The sequence below is a fragment of the Argiope bruennichi genome, chromosome 4, assembly GCF_947563725.1.
Source record: "Argiope bruennichi chromosome 4, qqArgBrue1.1, whole genome shotgun sequence".
Classification (NCBI taxonomy): Eukaryota; Metazoa; Arthropoda; class Arachnida; order Araneae; family Araneidae; genus Argiope; species Argiope bruennichi.
This window is the reverse complement of record NC_079154.1, coordinates 66,291,452-66,319,005: the sequence shown is the minus strand read 5'-3', so window position 1 is coordinate 66,319,005 and position 27,554 is coordinate 66,291,452. Positions and strand designations below refer to the sequence as shown.

Sequence of the window (27,554 nt, the reverse complement as noted above, 5' to 3'; positions counted from 1 at the left end):
TCTTTATTTTTAAACGATGTGAGAAAAAAAGCTTCCTTGAGCTTTTTATTTTCTTATATACGAAAAATATAGAGAAAGTACTGCAGTCGTCAAAAAATTCGAAGCGACTAATCTCCATGTTTTAGATCTCACTGAGTTTTTGGACACATAGATGGGCATTTTTGAAAAAATGTCTGTCCACCTGTGACAAAGATAACTCAAAAACGCTTCTTTGAGATAGATGGATGAAATTTGGTATACGAGCTTAAAACCAAATTTGTAGATTTCTGTCAAATTTAGAGCAAAATCCCTTCAGGAAAAGTCTGTTCAGCTATTAGAATATCAGTTAACACGATATCAACAAAATGAAGTTAGTAGATGGATAAACAGACGAAGGATTAACATCTATGCACACATCGAATTTTGAACCAAATCCAATAAGGAGTTGATTGTCTGTTGTTCTGTATTTAAGAAATATATAAACTCGGTAACTTTAAAAACCCAATGACTTAAATATATCAAATTTGGTATGTGATTTTGTGACTTTAAGTGTAATTTTATGTCTCATTTTTGTTTCAATCGGTTGAGCAGAACGCATCTAAAACCGAAATTAGATTTTTGATTCTTTTAATCCATACAGGGATTAATCGCCAAAAATACTCGCCCAGCATCATCGATAGATTAAGATACTAAATTCATGCCAAAAGGTAATACTTCGTAACTATTGTACGCCAATGCCATGCAAGGTATTCATTGGGATGACAGCTTTTATTAGAGAATATCCTTGAAACTCTTGGAGAGACCACTACAACTATTCTTTAATTGGACATGGCAATAAAATTTAGCTACTTGTTTGTGTTAAATATCGAAATTTAAATTTCTTTTGCCTACTTGTTCCATCATTTTCCAGTATCAATACAGGATTTTTAAATAAATAAATTTAAAAAAAAAACGAATATAAATTGTGTAAGTGCCATAGTCCACGCCCACATTGGCCTAACAACCGAAAAGGCTGAGAGTATTAAAAAGAAAATTATCTAAACCAAAAGAGGTTGCAGAGCATATTTAAGCTCCATGGCACAACGCATATTGAGCTATCAATAAAAAAAAATTACAATATACACGTAAATAAATTATTATGCATGCTTTGCATTGAACTTTTCTCAATTTTTTTCGAAAATGGGAAGTAGTAGGGAGGTGACAACCAGTGAAAATGCATTTAGATTTCATGATCTTTCATTTCTATTTTATTAATAATAAAGCTGAAAATGTGCACTTAGGATCTATAAAGGCGGGAGCGTTTGACTTGAGCTATCGAATTTGGCAGATATATATTGTAAGAAATGCAAATGTGCACCTCGGACTGATTTTTTTTTTTTTTTTGAATTTTAAGTAATTAAAAATTAAAAGAAATTTTGAATTCTTTGCAACGATAACTTCTGAAACAATTATTGCACAAAAATCAATTTTACAACAATTCAAAAACTGAAAAAAAAAATGGTCTTTTTAATGATATCAATTAATAGTAGAACAATTTTTTCCTGAACTTTGGTAATTTTTTTGAATATGTATACTTTTTTCCTAATTTCCTAATAAGTAAATAAGTGATGGTCAGTAGATGACATTTCCCTTTTGGAACTTTTGATATTACTTCAGTTTTGATATTACTTCAAGAACATAAAGAAAATGTTTGAAGTAGTTAAAATATCTAAATACTTTTGGCGGTTTTTTTTTTTTTAATTTTTTTTTTTTAGATTACAATTGCTTCTTTGATTGAAATAGAAAAATTCAATGATTTGATGTATGAATAAGACACATCTTTAAATGTAATTTGAAAAGGTAGAAAAAGAACCGAATCTTAAATATTTTTATCACCCAAATAATTGATCATTATTGAAAAGGTTGTTTTACCACACAATGAAGGTCAACCGTAAGAATCTGAAATCATTCACGAAAAGAGAACTGTTTAGGATTTTCATTAGTCTTCTTTTTATATAATTTTACTCCCTTTTTTTTATCTGATTTTTTCTCATGAAGGTCCTGAGCGTGTTGTTATAATTAGTTTTAAAACATTTCGTTCGAATTTTAAATTATAATGTTATGTTCTCAAATCTTACGACATGGAAGAATGCCGAATTTCGATTATGTTGATAAAATTAATTTTATATTAATACAATCAAATAAGGATGATTCGTAAAGAATAAAATAATGAATTTAAATAATATTTTTAATATTTCAACGTGTCAGTTACATACAGCAGCCACATCATTTTGATCTCTACCTTAAGCCACGTGTTCGTGCTCCAAGAAAAGTCTAGATAAAAGTTGGAAACCCATGAACCAATTTCGTTAACTGCATCTCTGTTGTTGCGTTTTCTTCCTTAACCCAATCGCACTTGCCCAATCCGCTGTCGCCACATTAACCGGCAACGTGCGAAAAGCGTACACAGTACACACTGACACTTTATTTTGATTTTCCTGTAGACTCTGCTTTGTTGAACACATTGTGATTTTTCATTATTGTTTACAGTTCATGACTACCATTTAAATGGATTTCAAAACCGTAAGTATATTCATTAGTATTTTATAATAAATTGAGAGGAATTTTTTCTATTGATATGCTCGTCGAACTTCACGTGTGTGTAAGAATGTTATAGAAATATTATTATCGATGTTGATCAGTTTACAAATTTAATTCAATATTAAACGGGGACAATAAGAATTTTATCATATATTTTTTTCTTCTTTTTGAAATTTAGTTATTCTTTGAAAAATGTTTGCTCGATTGCAGGTAAACATACGTAAGATTAATAATAAAAAAAATTTCACAATAATGATATACATTTTCCTTTACAGAATCACTTTCGAAAAGACTACATGCTAATATACTAAAAATCATTACAATTTATTAACATGTTTACTTAATGCGAGCACTCACTGATTTGAATGGTGCTATTTAAATGTCTTTGTTGATAAACAATGCATGCTATCGAACAAATATGATATGACGAAACTTTTGATGTACAGAGTTAAAAATATATTTATTTACGTTAATTAAAATTTTAAAAGAATTCCAAATGGTATATTTAATTTGGATGTGAAATTCTGAAATATTCTTAAGAATGGAATTTCTAATACATAAAAACGTGTTGTGAGACTTCGCTCCTGTATTTTTACAAGAATTCCATTTTATGCATAATTATAATATGAATGCAATTCTTGATTGCATTCATATTATTTTATACCTAATTTTTAGAAGAAATTTTTATTTTTCTAATTACATATACAAAAATTATATTTAATGTAAATATATGAATTTATACATATGATCTTTATATTAATTTATTGTATATTAAGTAAACTATGTGGTCTTTATACTTATATCTTATAAATAATAACATGCAATATGTGCTTTGGAGTTTGTAGAATTGGTATGTATGTATGCTGTCGGTACCAAGTATTTTTACATACCTTGGTTGGACAGAATAAATATTCGGTGGATGCATGCTTGCTAAGTGTAGTATGGTATTATCAGAATTACAAATTATATTATTTAATGATTAAAACATGTTTTTCATAAATATAGCAAATTATTCTTTTGAGACTAAATAATGATATAATTTGAATTTCTGAGTTAATAGTTAAATGTTTTGAGTTTTTATATAAAGACATTTAGTTTTCTGAATCAAATAATATCTAAACATGTTCTGGAGAGTCATAAATTTGATAATAAATAAATTTGTAATATGTAAATGCACTTTGACCTCTCTGCTTTCACAAGGAGACTTATTGAGAAATGTTATATGAAAGGGATTTCAGTGATGTAAATTTGTTTCCATTTTTCTGTTTTATAATGAAAAATTAAGAAACTACAAGAAAATAAGAATGTGTAATTTGCAGAGGTAATGTGTTTAGATTTTTCAAAAACAAATTTATAAAAATTCCATAATTTATCTTTTGAAAAATGCAAAACAATTCAAATATTTAACCATTGGTTAATTTTTGTTTCTAAACTTGAATCCTTAATTTTTTAAAAATTTGAAATGCAAATATAATATTACCTTGAAATTGCCAATTTACCTTGAAATTGCAAGTTTCTACTGATTACATTATTTTAAAATGTCAATGTAAAATAAAAATAAAAGTTTAAACAATTGTCTTCTTAATATATTTAATTATTTTAGTTATAATAAGAGCAGATAATTGTATCCTTCTTTAAATGTGTTGTTTGAAAAGTATTCGTAATGATTCAAATGTACTTTTTAATAATGACAGTTTAAATATGAAATTTTAATCTGAATATTATTTTGTTTTCCTTGCAGAAGAGTGTTGTGTCAGTTTTCTGTGTTGTGTTAAGCTTCTTAAATATTTTACATAATGGTAAGTAGTTTTTTTACTGTGCAACATTAATTTTCATATACTGAAAAATTATAAAATTTGAAATATGCATTAATTGTATATAAAAATAATTCTATGCTTTTGAATATTATTCTTTTAAATAGAACATCAAAAATTTATTTTTAAATTGATACTCCATGCATATCCATTGTATAATTTTATAAAATTTAAAGTGTAGTTATTTCGGATATATACTGATAGGCATTCTTAATATTTTTTTCGTTATTCAAGAATATTCTTCTATAGGAGATTCTAACATTCTTAAAATAAATATTTGACTCTTATTGAGTTTCTAAGGAAAATGTGAGAAAATTATGATCAGCACTGCTATTTATTATGCAAGCTACAAAATTTTGAATTCTTTACTGTTTGACAATAATTGGTGTTTATACAAAATTCAACACAAAACCCTGTTTTCAAATTCAATATTTACAAAAAAAAAAAAAAAAACAGTTTTAGCCGGTTTTCGAATTTTTGTCAAAAAAAAAAAAATAGATTGGGGAAAATATTTATTTAATTTATACAAAACAACAAAAAACTAAATCAATATCAAAGTTAATATATATATATATATATATATATATATAATATAATATAATATAATATAAAGGATTACATATACATGTTACTTACACAAAATAACAAAAACTGAAACAAAAATTTCAAATAATATTTATATTATTTTCACTAATTTTAATTTCTCCTAAGAAAATGGGATTTAAAAAAACATAAAATATCCACTAAACAGTGGCTAAGTCTTGCTCTTATTTTGGACACAATAATGCCTGCAATTGAAAATACTCATTCACTAGTTACTGAGCTTGGTTTTAAAGTTTTCATAACATCAAATAACAAATCTAAATTTTTTGTTCTTTCATTCGTTGCCTCAGATAATGAAAATTCAACTTTCAGTATCTTTTCGTCAACTGTTTTCAGAGTCTTCAAGAAACTTTGATTTTTCATGGCTTCTTTTAAAAAAAGCATTACTCTGATGAGCAGTTTCTTTGATTTGCACTTCATTAGAATCGGTTTCCACATAAGGATTTGGAAATATTCTAGACAATATCTTTCTAAATAACTTAATTTTGGTCTTTGAAGCTATAGAAAGTACACTAGATTTCTTTGCTGAACTAGAAATGTTTTGTTGATTTTGCAATTACAGCAAAAGAGGTGCTAATTCTACTTGTCTTCTTCCTTGAATTCATTTTTCTAAAGCATATAATAATTTCAAGCTTATTTCAGTGTTTAAATTTTTTACTTCATTTAATAGAAACTCAAATATACCTTCACTTGTTAAAAAATTGGCATCTCGTCGCTGTAAACCTTCAGCTGCTAGACAAATCGGATCCAACCGATAAAATTCAAAATATTTTTTTTTTTTTTTTTTTTTTTTTTGGAGAAGAGGGATGTCCAAACGTTCTGGGAAAACCAGTTTTCTTAATTTAAAAACCAGCTTTCAAATGTATCAAATTTACTTTAAAAAACTGGTTTTTTAAAACTAGGTTTGAAAAACCGTCAAACCCTAACAATTATTCTGATATCATACTTGTTATCTTTATATCAATATCTGTATTATACTTATTTAGTTATAGTAGTTGCTATCTATATGGCCTAAATAAAATTAATAAATAAGTAAAAGTATCTGTGTCTATGTTAAACATTCATTAAAAAAATTTCCTATCTAGATAATATTTGCTAAAATTTTAATTATGGATAAAGCTCTTGTGAATTACTAGCTATAGAAAGTCAATTTCGATTGAAAATGAATCTGCTTTCCTTCACACACTAGATAAAATAAATTCATTATGTAGACAGTTGTTTCGTAATGTTTTCTAGTGAAATATAGTATTGTTACTATATAGTAGCATAAAAGTAACACAATTTATAATTAATTACAAATATTCTATCATTGCAAATAAAGGCTCTATGCAAGAAAAAATATTAATTTTATCAAATTTTTTTTTTAAAAATAATTTTTTTTTGTTTTAAATAACATACAATATCAAATATAAAAAAACAAAAATTGTATATTTGTTTAAATTAAACTTTTCTTAAGCTTTAGTTACAATTGCTCATTGTTTTAGTATATTGAAATTTCATATGTGCAGATAGTAATATTTATATGTGAAATGTTTGATAGAGCTATTTTCTGTTAGTCCATCCCCTCAAATACTTAAATATTTGTTAGATCTATGATTAATGAAATTGAATACATAAAATATAATGGTATTTTTAAAGCATTTAATTAGCTAATAAAATTTTTAAAAACATTACCAACTTGTTTAAATACTGCTCTTTCTTATACAAATATCTGTGTAAAATATTCAGTTGAAAGTATATGGGCATTTTGTGAAATTAATGAATGATTAAACTTTAAATGCCAGATGTAGCTTTTAAGCACCATGCATTTATTTTGTATTTAAAATATTATGAAAATTAAAGCACTAATAATTGTTTTATTATTTAATCAGTTTACAGCATATAGATGTCACTTAATTACCGATGAAAATTAAATTCACGTTTTTCACTTGTGGCTGCATTTTTTTTTTTTTTTTTTTTTTTTTTTTTTTTTTTTTTTGTATGCTTGAGAATCCATATAGTATTCTTCAATACTGAATTAAAAGTTGCTTCTTGAAAAGTGAGATAAAAAGGCTATAATTCTCTATTTTTAGCTATATATTTCTACAGACAGATTTTTTGTATATGCTACCTACTGACAATATTGGGCATAAAGTTTTATTAAGTCTAGAGAACTGTATGTAATTAAATTTTAGATAATATAAAATAACCATTATAGATTTCATATATTTGACATAAACTACTTATATTTTATACTAATATTTAGGATTCATTTTTAAAGTGATCCGGATTCAGCTATACAGAGTGTGTAAATAGCTGTTTGATTGTGATAGTTTTCTATATTTTCTGCAGTTTTTTTGTCTGGTATTTTTCAAAATGCCTTGAAAAAACTCTTTGGTTGATAAAAAAAAATTAAAGAATTTATAAATAATTGATCAAATACTGAAGGTCAAATAGTATGCCTCTGAATGTAGAGGAAAACTTTAAGTGCAAATTCCAAAATTGCAAAGAATACATGTATCAAATGAAGTGTTAGTCTATGCTTTGATAAAAATAACTGTTACAAAATTTCTTCATAATTTTTTAACTAACATGCATTTATATTTGCCATTATAATAAAGGGAACAATTTTTCTTGTTTGTAAATTGTTTCTAATTATTATTTTTTTTTTTGCAGTAAATTTTGTTTTTATTGCAAATTATTTTCAAAAATTGGGGAAAATTATTTATTATAGCATTTAAAATTCTTCTGTGTCTATTGAAAATATTTGGATTTAAGTGTTAAATCATTTAAAAAGGCAACATTTAAAAATATATTAAATTTATTAATTTTTCTTTTTCTTGAATAATGATTGTTGTAACTTTTATTGTAAATTACTTGTAAAATTTAATTATTTTTTTTTAATTTGTGCCATTTGCCTCTGTTTGTATTACATACTTCTTATGCCCACTTATTTTTTTGTAGCTGAAGGATTAGCTGTTATGTCTGTAGATATTGGTAGTGAATGGATGAAAGTAGCAATTGTTTCTGTAAGTAAAATTTCATGCATAAATATTGAATTTTAAAATTGCTGGACATTTGTAGAATGATGGGAAAAAATTTATAAAATTGCTTAAATATTTTAGTACTAAAATTTTATTTGTGAAAAATTTTTCTTTAATATATGCCTTTTTTTTTCGGAGATGTAATGGACTTTTTCAAAATATTTTTATTATTATTATTTTTAAAAAAAAGGTGTCATGTTTGCATCCTTTTTAATTCATAAGTATTCTTGATCAGATACTTTTTGTCCAATAATTTTGGTCTAATGATTCTTTTTTGAAAGAATCTGATATAATTTGAATATGTTTATAAATTTATTTTTGATTATAAAGAGCAAAGCATGTTTTTACTCTACGATGAGTCAAAAATGTCATTTTTCAGTTATAGATAGATAGACTTAAAGATAATTTGTTTTATCATCCATTCTAGATTGAGCAGTGGTTTGTTTTAGTAATAAAAACTTCAGAAGTAAAGAAAATAATATCCAAGTAAAATTTTAAGTAATTAAATATTATTAAATATTTTAAAAATTGGCTCTTTTCTTTGAGTTCTGATCCCAGATTATACAGTTGTAATATGTACTGGCGTAGAAACTTGAACAGGTATCTGGCTTTTGCCTATTTTACTTTGAATATTAGTAAGGAAATAAGTAAGCTAACTTAAAATATTTCTTAAAAAATTATTTAACAACTGCAATAATTAATTTTTTTTTAATATTTGAAAAGATTTATCTTGACAAACATGAAAAGTTAAAATTCTACCAGCCATTAAATATTTTGGTACTTCATATCACATCTCTTTAAGAATACATTGTTATTTTGTGTATATAATTTTGATTTTTTTTCATTAAATGTACTGATTAATTCTTTAATTTCATTTCCAATTATTGCTCTTTTTTAGCCTGGTGTGCCTATGGAAATAGCCTTAAACAGGTACTTTCTTTTATTCATTTATTTTTACGGTTTAAAATGGCCTTGGTGAATGAATGTGTATAATATATTTTCCTCCTTTTTTACTAGGGAATCTCAACGAAAGACTCCTGTTGCTGTAGCCTTCCGAGATGGAGAGCGAGTATTTGGGGATCCAGCCCTGACAATTGTATGCATATTTTTTTTAATGCTATGCATTTCTTTGATACAAAATTCATAATTATTTCTTATTATGTCTAAAAGAGTGATGGCCAATAAGAAAAATATTTTCCTTTTAATATTAATGATTTAGAGTTATAAAATTATTTCAGAGGGAATGGGGGGGGGGGAGGTAACAAAGTGGTCTTTGTATTCTATAATTTATTTAACTTATGCTTTGAGTTTTAAAAATGTCTATCATTCTGTATAAATATTTGGAATGTTTTTGAAGTGAAGTTGAAAATCATGTCATAGGAAAGGGCAACATTGATGAAAGCTCTAGGTTAGATTTATTATATCATAGTTGTGAAGTTAAAGGAAATTTGAGTAGTAAAGTTATTTAAGAAGGATTTCTTTCCATTACAAACCTTACTATAATGCAAAATGAGTTGCATGCCAGATGTTCTTAATGACCTGAATTCTTCTGAATTTTTAAAATTTGGCTTTTTCATTTCTCTGCTATATTTGCTTCTCTAAAGTATTATTTAAATGTTGTTTTTCTTTGTACATGTACTGTAAATGGCTTCATATCTTTTATTAGGGTGTACGTTTCCCAGATAAAACTTTTATGTATTTATTGGATGTTATTGGCAAAAAGATTGATAATCCACTGGTGGAACTGTACAAGAAGAGATTTCCTTATTATGATATAAAAGCAACAGAGGACAGGCAGTCAATTGTATTTACACACCCTGAAGGTATGGAGTTTACAGTTGAAGAATTAATGGCTATGATTTTAAAACAAGCCCAAGAAATCGCCCAAAAGGCTGCTGGTAAGAATTAATTCTGTATTAACCTGTTAATCTGAAAATTATATTTAATTTGGTTTGGAGGTAATATTTATACACTAAGACATTTCATTTCAGTTTAAGCTAATTTTTATTTTTCAAATTAATTTCATTTATAAATTATTAATTAGAATTATACAATGATTCTAAATAGGGAATTATTGCATTCTTGATGTAGTCTGATGTGGAACAGATTGACTCAATGTTGCATGGCAAAGTGTATGCATTTAAGTGCAATTTGTAATAGCTTATCCTAAAATCTGATACAGGAGCTAATTTTCATTTTGATAACTGTGTCCATTTTTTAGTTTTTTGAAAGTTGGAATAGTATTGAAAATGATCATTTGTTAGAATTTGATGTCTATTGAATTCAGCATTAAACCCCTTTTTGGACTTCATATATTAAGTCCAAAAAGGGGTTATTTTTTTATCTAATACATAAAATATGTATTTTGTTTTGTAAAAAAAATTATTGAGGTTTTTTTTCTTTAAATTATTTTAGGTCAGCCTATAAAAGATGCTGTTATAACAGTTCCTCCATTTTTCAATCAAGCAGAAAGACGAGCTATGTTACAAGCTGCTAAATTATCTGGCTTAAATGTATTACAGCTCATTAATAGCAATACTGCTGGTAAGAGTTTGATTCTATAAAAGCAATAATTATTGTAAACTTCATATTTCCTAGTAATTTTTGTTCAAAAATATTTTGAATTCATCGATTTATAATTCATAAATTATTTTTTTGGGAGATATGGGATTAATTAGATTATTAAAATATATGTAGACCTACTGTTATGATAAGGGTTACTTCTTTCTACTCTAGCTTGATTGATTTAAAAAATTAAATACTAGGTCCTAATTGTTAAAAGAAGTGTTGGTATTTTGACTGAGTAACGTAACAAATACTTAGTTATGTCAAAATTATAACAACTTTTTCTTTGATTATAAATTATTGAATAATTAAAACAATAATGTAAATATTTTTATAAACATTATATTAAACTTAATTTTGATATTCATACACTTAGCTAGTGTCAATGCTTTTATTTAATCATATAATTAAGTTAATTTAAACTAATGAAGGAAGACAAAATTTATATCATTAATCCTGCAAAATAGAAAATTAACAAATAAAAAAAGTTATCCACAACAAAAAGTATAATCAATTTAAAAAATTAATTCTTGAAGTAAAATTACTACAACTGTGAATGGTATTTATTAATGAAGTCTTCCAAAATTTTGTCAGATTATATTAAAGTCTTTTTAAACTATATATATATATATATATATATATATATATATATATATATAGTTAACATGCTGTTATAGAAAATCAAATTTTTACATGATTTTAGTTTTGAATAAAGGAGGATAAAAATTAAAAAATGAAGTTTCTTCTAAGAGTTATAGTTAAAATTCAAAAGCAGTGGGGAATAATGAGGATAAATGAGAAAACATTTAAATGCATCAGGATTTTGTTGAATTTTTTTTTTCTTTCTTAATTTTAAAGCTGTATTTTGCAATTGCTTCTCTCATTCTAGTGGCCTTAAATTATGGCGTGTTTAGAAGACGTGATTTCAATGAAACACCTACAAATATTTTGTTTTATGACATGGGTGCAGGCAGCACAGTGGCAACTGTTGCAACATATCAATTAGTAAAGTCAAAAGAAACTGGTGAAGTTAGTCCACAGTTGACCATCAAAGGTGTTGGGTAAGGTTTTATTATTTTATGTTTTAAGATAACCTCTTGAAATTAATGCACTGCATTAGTGGATATTTAGATCATGAAAAAAAACTGTGATTGTGCTCTTATATCTTATGAATATAGTTTAAAAAAAATCCTTTTAATTTATTTTCCTGAAACAACAGTGTTTTGCTATTTAATAACCTTAGCATTATAAAAATTATGTATTATGGAATAGCTTCTAATGAAAATTATTTTAATTTTTTTTTCCTGTTTTTGCTGATATCAAACTACAGGAATTTAGAGAGATAGAAATTACATTTTAGAATAGATATTACATTTTAACATTACATATTACATTAGATATAGAAATTACATTTTAAAAATGTTAAAAAAATTTCAAGTGTTTGAATTCATATTCTTGATGTTACAATAAAATGTTATTGCAATGAACATTATAGAATAGATAGCTTTAATAACTTTTCCTGAACTATCTAAATTTTTTCTTGTTTAAATAAAACAAAATATTTAATTTATTGTGATTTTTATATTGAATTTAGGACCTCATGTATTTTTAAAAGCTTTTTGTCATCTATTTTAAATACCAGATTAAAAATGCAGGGGGAAAAAAAGTGAATTCAGAAAATGAAACAGGAGTATTTAAATATTGTGTAAATAATTTCATATTCTTAAAAAGTGAATAGTAATCAATGAATATGGTTATGAAATTCATGGACTAATTGCATTAATTTTTAGGTTTGACCATACATTGGGTGGTCTTGAAATGCAACTTCGATTGAGAGACTTCTTAGCTACAGCCTTCAACAATGCTAAGAAAACCGGCACAGATGTTTTTACAAATAAAAGAGCAATGGCAAAATTATTAAAGGAAGCTGGTAGAGTCAAAAAAGTGCTGAGTGCTAATAGCGATCATATTGCTCAGGTATTATATCTGTTTTCAATGATCAGTGTATGTTAATACTTTTATTATGGGTATTTATAACAATATTTGGGTCTTGAAAAATTTTACAGCATTTATACAGTTTAAATATTTGGAAGAAAAAATCATTAAAGGAAAAACTATTTTGGTATGCAATATTTTATTGAAAGTTGTTGAATAACTGTTTAATTTTTTTCAGTCTTTCATTAAATAATGCTTCATCTCCTTATTTATATATCAATTTTAGGCTTGTATTTAAATCAATTGAATGACAGAATAGAGTGAAAAGTTTCTTCTCTTCCATTGACAGATTACATTTAAATTATATTTATTATCCTTGTCAAATTATAATTATCAAACTGTATTGCTTCATAAATATTTTAGCACATTTAGATAAGTTTTGAATTGAGATTCAGTACAAAACTTTATTTTTTGTGTGCTTTATTTTTCACAATTCCATTTTTTTTTCTTCATATATATATATATATATATATATATATATATATATATTCATTAACTTGGATGTGCATCTCCTTGCCAGAATGAATATTCATTTAGCAGCAACAAAGTTCTACTCAAGTTTAATTTTAGAATTTTTATAAAAATAAACATAAAACAGCAAAAAAATAGATAAGCATGAAATTGATTGTAATATATATATATATATATATATGTATGTAGGACTCAGAAATCACTACTATTTTAGAACGCATATTTAATTACATTTAGGATGATTAGGTTATATATACATTAACATAAAAGAATTGAACATTCAGTAGATTTCGTCGAATATGTCTCGTCTCGTCTTTACTTTCGTCCAGATCCGTCTGATCTGACTCGTCTTTGCTCTCGTCCAGATCCGTCTGATCTGCCACGTCTTCGCTCTCGTCCAGATCCGTCTGATCTGCCACGTCTAACCAGCGTCAACTCCATCTAACAACCAGCAGATGGCGCTCGCCAACAGACGCTCGTCACTACATATATATATATATATATATATATATATATATATAATAAATTGTAAAATTAGAAGAGTAATTAGAAAGAGATTATTCCATTTTATAGATATTCTGATTTACAGATGTACTTGTATTGATCAGTGGCTGCAATCTATCTTATAATATGAAATATATTTACTTTTCTAATTTTTCCTGCTTTTTCCTTTTAATTTATTCAAGAAGTGGTTTCCAAATTAGTTCATGCCAGGTTATGCTTTCATTATTAAGCAAATAGAATACTTATGAAGCATAAGTGCTATGTGATCTTACATTTTACATTATTCTTTTAAATGTATTGTATTGAATCTTTTTTCTTTTCATTGGATCCAAAATCGTTGAACTTCATAAATCAGAACCTTATTTTCTATTTTTTGATCACTTTGATTTCATGCTTTTTTTTACATCTGTAAACAGAAAATTCAATTAAGAAAGCCCATTCTCTCATAACTTAGCAATTTTCCATCTTTATTCTATTTTAATAGATTTATGAAATTAGTTACTTTTTTATCCATAACTAAGTTTGAAATAACAATTTATAATTTAAAATTTAAAAAGTTTTTGAAGGCATTTTAGTCTTTATATATATAATATCATTCAATATTTTACTGTTAAATTTTTATGTGATATTTATGGTATATTAATTACAGGTTGAAAGTTTACTTGATGACAAAGATTTCAAGACTCCTATGAGCCGAGCCGAATTTGAAGAACTTTGCAGTGACCTTTTTGAGCGAGTTACAAAGCCTGTGGAAGCAGCTTTGAAATCTGCTAATTTTGATCTGGTAAATAGTCTATTTAAATATATTGCCTTTTTTAAAAGTAAAAATAAAACTATTCATAGACAAAGTTCTATTTGTTATGCAGTCACCAAAAATTCTAGATCTTTAATTTTCTTTCAGATATGGAGGGAGAGGGGGGAGAAACTGATAGATGAAATTGATTTAGTGAATGATTATTATTATGATTTAGAATTAATTTCTCTAAATTGCTGATAGATTAGGAAAACAAGATATGTATACTTTTAACTCCATTGCATCATAATCGGAACTAAAAGAGTACTCGTCTCAAAATTGAAAGGACTAAAAATGGGAAAAAATTCTTATTAAATATACAGAAAAAGTTCAATGAAATAAGGTATATATGTTAAATAGTGTGGAATGAATAATTCTTGATGCAGATTTGTTCTCAAAAGAAAGTTATATTTTTGTTAACTCTTATTACCTTCTTAGTGTTTTGATTAATATCAAAATATCTTAATGTGTTTTTTATTGTCAGTTAACAATTGTTTGTAAAGAAATTTTGTTTTGATATTTATTTTTAAATTTACTTTGGTTTGCAGTAAATCTAAAATAGAATCACAATCTATTTTAGAAACCAAAACAAAACAAAAAACCAAATATAATCCATTTTCTTAGAGTTAAACATTTTTGTCTAAGGAGTATGAAATTTATTTTTATGAATTTTGAAGCTTTTTTTCTGTTCAGAAACATGAAAATTCATTTCATTTTCTGATGACCTTATCAAATTTTTCAAAATGTTTAGAGATTTTCTCTTTATTTCCTTTGTAAAGACATATATAATATCCTCTCTTAGGTGCACATTGATCAGGTAATTCTTGCTGGTTCTGGAACCCGGGTTCCCAAAGTACAGCAGATTTTGTTAGATTACATCAAGAAGGGTGAATTAGGTAAAAGCCTTAATACAGATGAATCGGCTGCTTTGGGAGCTGCTTACCAGGCTGCTTACCTCAGTAAGGGATTCAAGGTCAAGACATTCTTAATAAGAGATGCTAACATATTCCCTATTCAGGTGAGTAGGATAGTTAATACCTATTAGTTAAAAGTTGGTTGGATTTTATTGTTATTTAACCATTCATATTTTTTCAACGTGTCTTTCCTTTTCATGCATTTTTTTTTTCTATTTAATTTTTCATAAATTTTTACTGTCATTATTTATTGTTTTCTGACTTTGTGAATTTCATTTTCATGAAAAGTTTATTATTATAATTGTGTGTTTAGTTTTTAAAAGATTCAGATTTGTTCATGCATTGTAAATGTTATTGGCTTAATTTTATTAAAAAGGATACAAATGTTATTTGGAAAATTTGGTATTACTTTATTTTTTTCTGCTCCATGATAAATCTCCAAAAAGGGAAACTATCGCTAACTTAGCAATCAGCAATTTCAAATTGGTGGTACTGGTAAAATTTGAAAACTTACAATTAAACCCATTATTTTGGAATAATTTGAAAATTGCCAATTACATTCAGCCAACATAAAAATAAACAAGGACCAAATTTTCCTGTTTAGATGTGGGTTGCTACAAAGGTTTTAATACTAAAATTTTAAAGTATTTCTCTTATGGAATTGACCTATTGACATTTATAAGTATTGTGCTGTTCTGCTGCATTATATTTTAATGTTTATATTATTAACTTTCAAGTAAAATTATGGTTGGCTTACAAATGGGTCTTAGATTGTTTGATAGAATAAGATATTTTTTTCTTCTTTTAATTTGAGAATTAGAGATTTGCTCAGTTTATGCAGTTTCATTTTTCTCTGTCACAAGTTTAAGAGACTACTCTAATGATTTATGTGAAGAAATCTTAAAAAAACAGTCTCAATGTTTTATTTATTGAATTGTATTTGAATATTTTGTTGGATAGTAATATTTCCCAAATCTAATCTGCATTATCTAACAGTACAAAGAGAAATTTATTTTATTTGCTTTTATATTTTTTTACATGTGTCTATGTAATATTTTAAACAGATTATTTTAAGTAGTCTTTCAGTATTGTAAATCTAACTTATATGTATCAAGTAATAAGGGAAAAACTCTGTTGAAGTGCTGTTTTATAACATTTGGTTTGATCAATTTTTTTTCTATAGCAGTTCCCAATCTAAAATAATTGTATTTATATGGTAAAAGCTATTTAATATTCATTGATATAATAAAATTATTAAGGAATTCTTCTGTCCAATGTAGGTGGATTTCCAAAGAGAATATGAATTGGAAGATAAAACTACTGGTGTTAAAACAGTGAAAAGAATTTTATTTAGTAGAAACAACCTCATTCCTATGAAGAAAATTATGACATTTAATCGACATGTGCATGACTTTGAATTCTATGTAAATTATGGAGATCTTGGCTTCTTAAGTGACTTTGAACTTCAGTATGTATTTTTTTACTATATAATATGAAGGTTTTCAAAGCTAACATTTTGTTTTAAAGTTGCTTCCATAATTTTATATTTCAGAATATTCTTTACAAATAAACTTTCTTTGAACTGATATTTTTAGAAATGCATTTGTTTTACAAGCTTTTAAATTTATTTTTAATTTTATCTTTCTCAGTGTAAGAGAAAATGTGGTGAAAAGTGAATTATTAGAGTAGTGTTTCTACTTGTGAAAGGTCATGACAAAAAAACAAATGTAATTTTGAGATTAAAAAAAAAATTATCAGAGAAAGTTTTGTCACTTACTTATGCATTTAGTAATGAATATAGCAAACTTTTCTCTTCAACTGTTTAAAAGATTAGTTTTTTTTTCTTGTTTTTCATTTTTTATTTAAAAAATAACTTTTAATAATTTTGCAATGTAAGTAACTAAATAATCCTGAAAGCCATTATGATGTAAGAAACATTTCATGAAAGTTCAATTATAAAAAACTTTTACAATTAAACGTTTAATTTTTGAGTATCAAGATATGTATATATTTTTTTGGTATGTTATGATGATTTCTGAACTTTTGTTTAATTCTTTACTTTTTTGTATGGAATCAGTTCTGAAGCTTTAAATTGGATTTTCAAAATTTTATATAGTGTAGAATACTATCTCAAACATACGTATGAATGCTGCCGAAATAGTTCTTAAATCCCATATCAAGTGGCATTTCCCAAACATTCACGCTATTATTATATTGTATTTTTCAACTTTTTTTTTATTTTGTCGTAGATCTAATTTTTAATTTAGCAACTTCATAATTTAATACTGCTATTTGAAAATTCATTAATTTAAAAAAAAATATTTTTAGAGCTCTGGGACCTTTGAATATCACAAAAATTACTTTAAGTGGAGTTGAAGCAGCTATTAAGAAAAACATGGCTGAAAATACAGAATATAAAGGTGTTAAAGCCCACTTTAGAGTAGATGAGAGTGGAATTCTGATTTTGGATGAAGTAAGCAGATGAATTTGATATTTTATCATGTGGAGAATTTGAAAGTTTAATGCTGTTTTTGTGCATCTGTTGATGAACGTAGAAGTGTTTGTGATAAAAATACATATGCTTATACTTTTACTTTTGTATTTAAAAATTCAAATATTTTCAGGTTGAGTCAGTATTTGAAAAAACTGAAGAAGAAAGTCCTGAATCTCGATTAGAATCTGCTTTCACTAAATTGGGAAGTACACTAGGAAGACTGTTTTCTGGATCATCCGAAGACAATGAACCTAAAGATGAGCAACCAACTGACAGTAAAGCTGATGATACAAAGAAATCCACTGAAACAAAAAAAGAGGTAATTTGTTTTATTTATTGAAATTTAAATTTTTTTAAATCTGCAAAAAAACATATTATGTTATGGACTTGTTATGGATTTTGCCTTAAAACCAAAATATTTTATAACCAATTATCAATATTTCCTTACAATAAAAAAAAATATCATTGCTGAAAAATGGAATAAAGATTGTTAAATTGCGTTAGAAAACTTTATTCAATTTTAACTTCTATTTCAGTTATTCATTAGCATCTTCTGGCATGAAGCTAAAAAATCATGCTATGAAATTTAGAATAAGACTATGCTGTGAGTTTTATAAATATAAACTTAATTTCAAGAGGGCTAATCAACATGATTGTTAAATATTATTTACGATACATGATGCATTAGGAGGTTAAATTTGGCAAATGCTGGATGACAGGGTTTAGTTTTGTTTGAGATAAATTAAGTCATAACATTTATTTTTGTTGTATTTTGTTTATCAAATAGGGGGACAAGCCTCAAAATGAAACCAAAGAGGCAGTTAAAAATGCAACTGACACTAAGAAAGAACTTAAACTAGTAACTGTCAAAGAGCCTCTTACTTCCGTTCAAGAATATCTTGATTTGAAACATTTAGATGAAGATGTCATGGAGAAATCCTCAAAAAAGTAAGTATGTTTTACATTTAAAAAAAAGAGAAAAGTAAAGTATATTATTGATAATTCTTGTTGATACATTTGTTTAATTTCACATTTGTAGAGATAGGAATTTGTGATCTCCTGTGCATAAGGAGAAGATCAATACTGCAACTTTATCACTTCCTGTAGTGCTGTTGTTTAATGTCAGCACTCTATTTTAATTTTGTTAAAAATTAATTATTTAATCAATGAGTATAAATTTGATTTCATGGCAGTAATACCATTAATTAGTGAATTTGAATATTTTTTTTTTATATTTATAAATTGCAACTAAAAAATGGAAACTTAAAAAAATAAATCTTTAGTTTTATATCTTAAGTATTTATAAAATTTTGACTTTTATTCCATTTTTTTTCAAGCCTCTTTATGATGCCTTTATTTATCGAATAATGAAAAAGAATTTTTGAAATAAATCAAATTTATACTGTATATTCACATTCTGTTGACAAATACAATTACATGGTTGTCTTATGCTATGTTGTGATATCTCACTCTTTTATATTCAAAATATATAACGGCTTTAAAAATTTAGCTGATTATGTATATTTGCAGTGAATTATTTGAGATGGAATTGATTTTATTGATTAAGTGTATAGAATATATTTTTCTTATAGGTAGCACATAAAATATCAAATGATTTAATATTTATTTTAACGACTTTCTGTATGATTTAAAAATTCTATTTCAATGCAAAATTTGATTGTCTCCTATTTATATAAAAAAGCCCACAAAAAAATAAATTGGGTGATAAAGCAATTTTTGATAATTGTATATTTTTAAAATATGTTTTGCATATTCTTTAAGTATATATGTACACTATATTAATAAATGTGAAATCTTTTGGATTTAATTTTATTATCAGTAACACATTCAAGATTGGAGTAAAATAGGAAATATGGTCAAAATTATGTTTGAAATTTTTTTTAATTATTAGGAAAAATTTAAAAAAATATTTATTGTCGTGTTGCTTGAAAAATGTTTATCAAACTTTTTTTTTTTTTTTTTTTTTTGAGAAGTGAAAACGATTTTCAGTAATTCTGATATCTGCTATAGATTTTAAATATAGGATGCATTCCGTTAAGACTATTTAATCAATTTTTGAGATGCAAGCTTATGAAAAGTTGCTTTGTCTGAATAATGAAAAATATTCAGACAAAGCTCAATTTATTGGAAAATATAATTGTTAAATCTTATTCTTAATTTTATTATAAGTTATAAATCATTATATTGTATTTCATTTAAGATTGAAAGAGTTAGATGAAAATGATCAAGCAAGATTAGCAAAAGCCAAGGCTAAAAATGCTCTGGAATCTTTCATTGTTGAAACAAGAGACAAGTTATACAGGGATGAGTATGAAAAAGCATCAACTGAGGAAGAACGATCCAATATACTGCAAAAATTAAGTGAAGTTGGGGATTGGTTGGAGTATGAATCGGATGATGCCACCACAGAGGTAAAATTGGTTTAATTTCAGCTGATAGATGCCCATTATTGTTTTACTTTAAGATAAATGCATTTTAACTTAATTTTTGACAAACTATCATTTTCTGTTTGTGCTTGACGTTTTATTTATGTATCAGTTTAGTTGTCATTTAGAACAGCTTTTAAAATGTGCTCCACACATAGTTAACATAAAATATTTGGGTTGGGGAATTTTTGTCTTAATTTTTTATGGGTTTACTATTAAAAATAGATTGGAAATCATTTTAGCTTAAGACAATTTATTAAAATTCCATCTGATTTTTAAAATTTTTTACTAAACTTAAAAATTAACTCATTTTTTTCTTTTAGAAAATATGAAAATGGTTTATTTTTATAGTAGCTACAAAATCTTTTCAAAAATAAAAATTGTTGCATTTAAAAGCCATAAACTATTATAAATGCTTTATGATCAGTGATTTTATAATGTACAAAGGCAGATGCAACTAAAATTTCTTTTTAAAAAAATTCATTTTATAATTTTAGACTTGCTTTTGTCCTCTTTCTTTTTTTGATTTGTTTGTTTAAAACTAGTGTAGTAAAATTCTAGTCTATATTCTTTGTTTTTGTCTAAATGTATTGGCTTGTTGCCATTTTTTAAATTTTATTTAAGTAAAATATTCTTTTTTTTTTTTTTTTTTGTATTGCCGATTTCATTTTGTCATTTGAGAATGCTCTCTGATTTACTTTTCATTCTTACTTTGATACATAAACTTATGATAATGACAGACAAGTATGTAATAAGTGTTAACTTAGAAATTGCATTTTAGATCTTCAAGAGTAAAGTGAGTGATTTGAAAAAAATGACCAAAGACCTCTTTGAAAGAGTGAAAGAGCACAGAGACAGGCCCGAAGCACTTAAAGCACTGAAAGATATGCTTAATATCAGTCAAGTCTTTCTGAATTCTGCTCGTAATGTTAGTGAAGATGATCAAATATTTACAGAGGTGGAATTGAACACATTGGAGAATTTAATCTCGGAAACAAAGGTATGTTTATCTTTACTCAAATTCTGTGCTTTATGCAATTTTAAGAATTTTGGGTTTATTATATGTAGATTTGTAAATTTTTATTAATTCACAAGAGAATACAAAGATTTGAAGGAAAGTAACATTTTCTCGGAAAGTAATATTTTCTCAGAATAACTCTTAATATAGAGAAACAAATTAAAAGTCAGGGATAAATGTAAACTTTTAATTACATGTTTTTTATTTGATTGCATTTATTACTATTGCAAATTGGATTCTTTTCCAGAATATGAATAAAAAAGTATTGCTGTGCTCAATTTGTCATATGAAAATAACATTTATTTAAAAAATTGAGGTTGCTAAATTTTCAATCCATAGGTTTCGAATGGGGAAAAAAAAAATCAAGGTGTTGAAGTAAACCTAAGATCTAAGATTCCGGCTATATATATATATATATATATATATATATATATATATATAATATTACATTTACCTAACAGATTTTGTATTGAGTAACCTCTTTTCATTGAAAGCAGGTTACATTTTGAAAACTTTAGAAGAAAAATATTATGAAATAGTTATTTTTAAAATTAAATCTTTTAATTGATTGTAATTTTTTTCTTTCTAATTTGTGATTAGTTTATTTTACAACATTTTGTCGTCTTTGGTTCTGAAAATTTCTTGATAAATCCTGTTTTATATTTGGTGCTAAAATTATTTGTAAATTGTTGTCCTTATGTAAACTTGTATTCTTGATTTAGAAATATTTTATTATTTTTTTCTACATCATGAGTTTTCAAGTGAAAAGTTTTTTTTAATATTATTTTCATAAATACTAGACTTTAACAGCATTGATCCTTCTTATATGTATATGATTAGAATGCTTTTCTTCGTAAAGTTAGAGAACATAGTAAAGATAGTGTTTTTTCAATATTCAACATTAGAAGAAAATTATTTGTTCTGCATTATTTGTAAAATTAGTTTCAGTAAATAACATACTTTTAAAAACTATTTTTAAGAATATATAGTATTTGAAATTTTTAATCCATAAAATACTGTTACTTAAAGGAAAAACATATATTGCAAATGCATTTCAGCTATATGAGTATATATCTTGCATGGTTTTCTTTGAATTATGGTTTCTTTTTGTGTTGAATGTTATGGAATAAATATTATTTTACATGAATTTTTGAATATTTCCAATGAAGAATAAAGTGCTTTTTCTTTAGGCTGTTTGATTTAATTCTGGTTTCTTTTTCATTTCATTGCATTTCTAAAAATAATGAATTTATTCAAATTTTTAGGAAGCTGCACTTCATAAATCTTAATCAATATTCTTGCAGATATTTACTGCTTACTAGTAATAGGCTGTTGCTTTTTCATCATTATAATGTTTGATGAGGAATAATTTTTATAACTTGGATCTTTTTCCTTCATAACATTCAAGTTGATTGTTAATTATTTGGTTCTATAATTTGAAGAAAATATAAGTATATTTAGAATGTTTCGGGATAATTTCTATAAGCTATTCAAAATATTAATATTTTTATCTCTGCCAAAATTTTTCAATGGTTTTAAAACTGAACCTGAAATGTCTTTAAAAAAATGTCATAAAACATGGATGAATACTATCAATAGCCAAAAAAGCTGCAATTGGTACAGATATGAAAATTTATTTTGATACCCTAAAAATTAATAATTTGGTAAATAAATTATTTAATTGAAGCAATAACAAATGTACAACAACTGCAAATATGCTTATCCTTTAAAACGTGTTCTGTTAAAATTAAAATTTCAGTACTTTGATTAGGATTTTTGTTTAATAAACATGATTTTTTGTATTGTAATTTGAAATAACCCCACATGTAATGTTTGTAATCTTTGTAAGTTCTAAGAACTTAAACACTTATTCAAAATAAATGTATATTTTACTTGAAATTTTGTAATAAAAAATGTAATATATTTATATCGCATTCAACTAGTATTTTCTGTTTAAATTTAAATTTTTCTACGCTAATGTAAATATTACATACATGCATGCATAATGTAAATACCATGCATACAAATGTTTTTCAAATATAGCCACAAATCATAAAAATTTTTAATGAATTTTTAGCAAGTAGCATGCATATAGTTTTTAGTTTCTTGCTTTAAGTAGATTCAATATTTAGATTATGCAGTTTTTGTTTCTAAACATTTCCTTTCTTTTCAGAAATGGCTTCAGGAAAGTGAGAAAGAACAAAAGTCTATACCTCTGAGCGAGACTCCAAAACTGACCATCAAATTAATTGGTGAGAAAGTTGCCAATTTAGATCGAGAGGTTAAATATCTCATAAATAAGGCTCGGTTTGCTCAACCTCTTAAGAAGAAAACTCAAGAAAAAGAAACCAAGAAAAATGAATCTGCTAAGAATGATACAGAATCAGGTAGTAATACAAAAGATTTTTAATTTTTTTAAAATTCAAACTCATTTTTTCCAATTATATACATTAAAACATAGTATCATAAATTAATGTTTAAGCTGTGCAAATTATGTATGGTTTACAATAAGAAACTGATTTTATGAAAGAGTATTTTGTATTATGATTTTAACAAAACAACAAGTTTAGCTGCATCAGGTTTCAATATTGGTATTGGATGTGTTAAATAGGGGGGGGGAGTAAAGCTATATAATGATGTAATATTTACATTATCTTTCATCATTTAGTCTGTGACCCTTGATATTATAATATAACATGATAGGTAGATATGGTATTATGTAGTTTAAATTCAATAAAGGTCTACTTTTTGTCCATGGTTTTATTTTAATTACCAAGTTTTCATAAAGATCCAGTTAAGTAATTATAAACTAACAAAATAAGCTGTTAAGAATAATGTATTTATTCTTAGCACCTTAAGTGGATATAATTTGATTGCTTTAGTTATTTTTTTATTCAAATCTTAATTTCTTTTCTGAAAATATCATAATCAGTACTCTTCAAATTTTATTGACTTTTTCCCTGATACAAATGCTGTATGTTGTTAAAAATTTCCCCTTACCCAAAACTATTATAACTGCTATACTATTAACTATTAAAATTTCATTTCTATCATGAAAATTATTTGTCATCTCTATTGGGATAGTAATTAGTTTAATTGCTTTGTCATATATAATTATATCTTAGTAGACAGAATATTAATTGAGGATGAGACAATAGTAATTCCTTTGTATACCATACTTTGTACCATATATCTTATCTGAAAAGTAGAGGGGACACGTTCTTGTATTCTTAAGAATACTTGCATTGAAAAGATGCTTCAGATTTCCTTCAGTTCACGATTTGAAGATCAAACTTTCATTTATAAAATTTTTTTAAACCTGGTAATTCTGTTAAAATAAATATAATTTTTTAATTTTTTTTTTATTTGTAAATTAAAAACTCTTTCCTTTTTCCTACTAATTTTTTGCATTTTTTTTTTTATCTTAAAAAAAATATACTGTATTTTCCTGCACTGTTGAACACTTGATGTAGTGTGGAATATAATGACACTCATTTATAATACTCCTATATAATTTATTATTTACATACCATAGTCATTTTTTGGTATTAAAATTATAAAAGTATTTTATTAAAAATTTATAAAATTGTTTCATTTAAAAATATTACGATTTATGAAATATAATAAAAAATGTGTTTCATATTTTATTTAGAAAATATTATTGCTGAAAATGAAAACATAACAGTAGAAGCAGAAAAAGCAGAGGTTAATAATGATGAGGCCCCTTCTATAGATAGTCCAGATGTTGTGGATGCAACTGTAGATGATACTTCAATACCTACTGGTAATTTAACCTTGTTTTAATTTAAATATTTAATCAATAACAGTTGTTCACATGAAATATCTGCTTAACTGTATATATTATTATTGTTAATATTTAAAAATGATTCAGTAACCAGAAGTAATATTTATCTTTCTCATGAAAGTATGTGTGGGAGTTCGATATTCCAATTGCTTAGATGTGTGTGTGTTGGGAGGTGGGGGGGGGGGAGAGTAAAACAGTTTTCATTCAAAAATTTGTCATAGTTCCATCATGTCAATCCTTATTATTATTTTGTTTTGTTTCTGGCTAATAATATATCAGTCAGACTTGCTTCACTATTTGCTTTTTATAACTTTATCAAAATTTATTTTTGATTGTTGATATTACTAGGCTGATAATGTTTTGATTTGCAACATGCTGTAGAAGAATTAACTTTACATTTAGAATAATGCATTCTGAACTACATTTTTTTAAAGCAAATTTAATCACTTATTATTATTAGTTTGTATTTTCTCTACTTTAATTTTGTAAAACTGCTTAAAAAACGATATTCAAATCTCATCCAGTAATTGGGTTTGTAAATAAATTGTTTTCTTTGATGTATTTATTTTATATGCTAGAATGATTTTTAATACAAAAATAATTTTTTTTTAATTTAAAGTCCAACAATGATTATCCATTGTGATGCTGAAATTTTGACAGCTCATGCCTGTTACTATAGTGTTAATTTATTTCTATTATTATTAAATGGTGTATAATCAAAATTTTAGAATATATATTATGCAACATGCAGCCTCCCATTAAAACATTTTTTCTGAGTATGAATTTTAAACCATTCAAATCTTAACAAGCCTATATTTCATCCTGTCACATATATGCTATAGTACTGACTTTCTTTAAATGGTATAAAGATTTGAGAAAAACGCTAATTTTAGTAATCCATCGAATTACAAGATTCAACTTGGACAAAATTAGTTGGTTGATATCTTAACTGCTACTCATACATTTATTTATTTCAAAACTATATACCAAGATAAATTATTACAATATGAAGAAAGGTATATTACATTCAAATCAGAAATGTATGCAGTGACTGACATACTATACAACAATCAAAGTGTTAAATATTGCATTTAAATCGGGAATATATGTAGTGACTAACTACTATACAACAATCAAAGTATTAAATATTGCATTTAAATCGGGAATATATGCAGTGACTGACTACTATACAACAATCAAAGTATTAAATAATATATCTAAACTTTTCTTGTAGGAAAAGATTCATTGGTTTGATATAGATGAGTGATTATCTCAAATGTTAAAGTGGTAAAACTCATTTAAATTCTTAAAAGGAAATTTAAACGTTTGCTGCCATATGTAGTTTCCATTTTATTTGCTCTTAAAATTTTTCTAACTTTTTAAAAATATATATTTTTGCCGTATTGTAACACATTTTTATTTTGTCTATTTGGTGTAAATTCTGCAATTTTCATTACCAACAGATGGTGACTTATAATTTCGTTAGTGTTTTTGGAAATTAGTTGAAATTCATTTCCAAAGTTTCATGTACACAAGACTAAAAATCAAAGAATAATAATTTATATAAATGTTTTTAATATACTACTAAAGTATATAAAAAGTATAAAATAATTTTACCTAGTGCTGAAAATTTGTGATCATGAATTTTTAAAATTTGCTATCGCTCATTTTCAAGACAATCTGTATGGGGCTAAAAGAAATTATTTTATATCATTTGATTACTTTTAAAAGTACAATATAATAAAAACGTTTTATTTGAATAATTATTTCTTCATTTATGAAATTTGTTCCATGCAGTTTTTCTAGTTTTCTAGTTTTTTTTGTGTTCCTTTTCATGCAAAAAAGGAAATGGTATTTTTCTTTAATAAAAAAATATGTGAATGAATATGCATTACATTTTTACTTACATGTCTTGCCACATGCTTACATTTTTTTTATTTTTAGGGCAAGATACCATAACTCCATCACCTTCTTCTGTTCCAGGGCAAGATGATGAGCATTCAGAATTATGAGACTAGTATAACTTAATTGAATCATTTATAAACTGTGAACTAATCAAATGCACGTAAAAATGGTAGGGTGGAATGTATTTTTTATAAAGAGTTTTGATAAAGATGCTCAGTTGGGAGCAGCTTTTCTTTCTACAATTGAAAAAGGATTGTTCTGATTTGCCGCTGAACATGTTAGTTGTTTATTCATTTTATTTTTGTATAAAGTTAAGTATTCATGGTGGTATTTCATTTTAAAAATACTCATTTCAATAATGGAAATACTTTAAAATTTTTGTTAGTGTTATTTTTTGTGATTGTTTGAATACTATTGCTGATAATTTATATTAATTAGCAATAAAAGGGTGATAATGATACTGGATTGCCAGTTACTTAATAGTTTTTAGTGCAATGAAATCAACTTACAAATATTACCCAGTCATTTTTGTATAACTTGGGATTTTGTAACAAATGTTTGAATTATTTATTTTTAAAAAAAAGTAAAATTGATTTCAAACTAGAAAAGAAAGCAAAAAAATATTTTGTAAAGTAGTGTTTTTT

General features: G+C 25.4%; 1 protein-coding gene across 1 annotated transcript; it reads left to right on the top strand.

The window, feature by feature from the left end:
• Positions 1-2,330: 2,330 nt before the first annotated feature.
• Positions 2,331-27,554, top strand: LOC129966554 (hypoxia up-regulated protein 1-like). The gene is made up of 20 exons (XM_056081001.1): positions 2,331-2,541; positions 4,301-4,358; positions 7,920-7,984; positions 8,898-8,929; positions 9,017-9,095; positions 9,666-9,897; positions 10,415-10,543; positions 11,454-11,625; positions 12,355-12,541; positions 14,184-14,318; positions 15,130-15,345; positions 16,522-16,709; positions 17,570-17,714; positions 17,866-18,054; positions 18,523-18,683; positions 19,957-20,167; positions 20,964-21,182; positions 23,374-23,587; positions 24,853-24,984; positions 26,950-27,554. The coding sequence occupies exons 1-20, from the start codon at positions 2,527-2,529 to the stop codon at positions 27,015-27,017; spliced, it is 2,847 nt and encodes a 948-aa protein (XP_055936976.1). The 5' UTR covers positions 2,331-2,526; the 3' UTR covers positions 27,018-27,554.

Bases quoted from the DNA above. Each gene is read 5' to 3' on its own strand.
- LOC129966554 (XM_056081001.1), top strand. The intron at 12,542-14,183 runs GTATTATATCTG...TATTAATTACAG, and splicing joins ATAGCGATCATATTGCTCAG to GTTGAAAGTTTACTTGATGA. The intron at 24,985-26,949 runs GTAATTTAACCT...TTTTATTTTTAG, and splicing joins TGATACTTCAATACCTACTG to GGCAAGATACCATAACTCCA.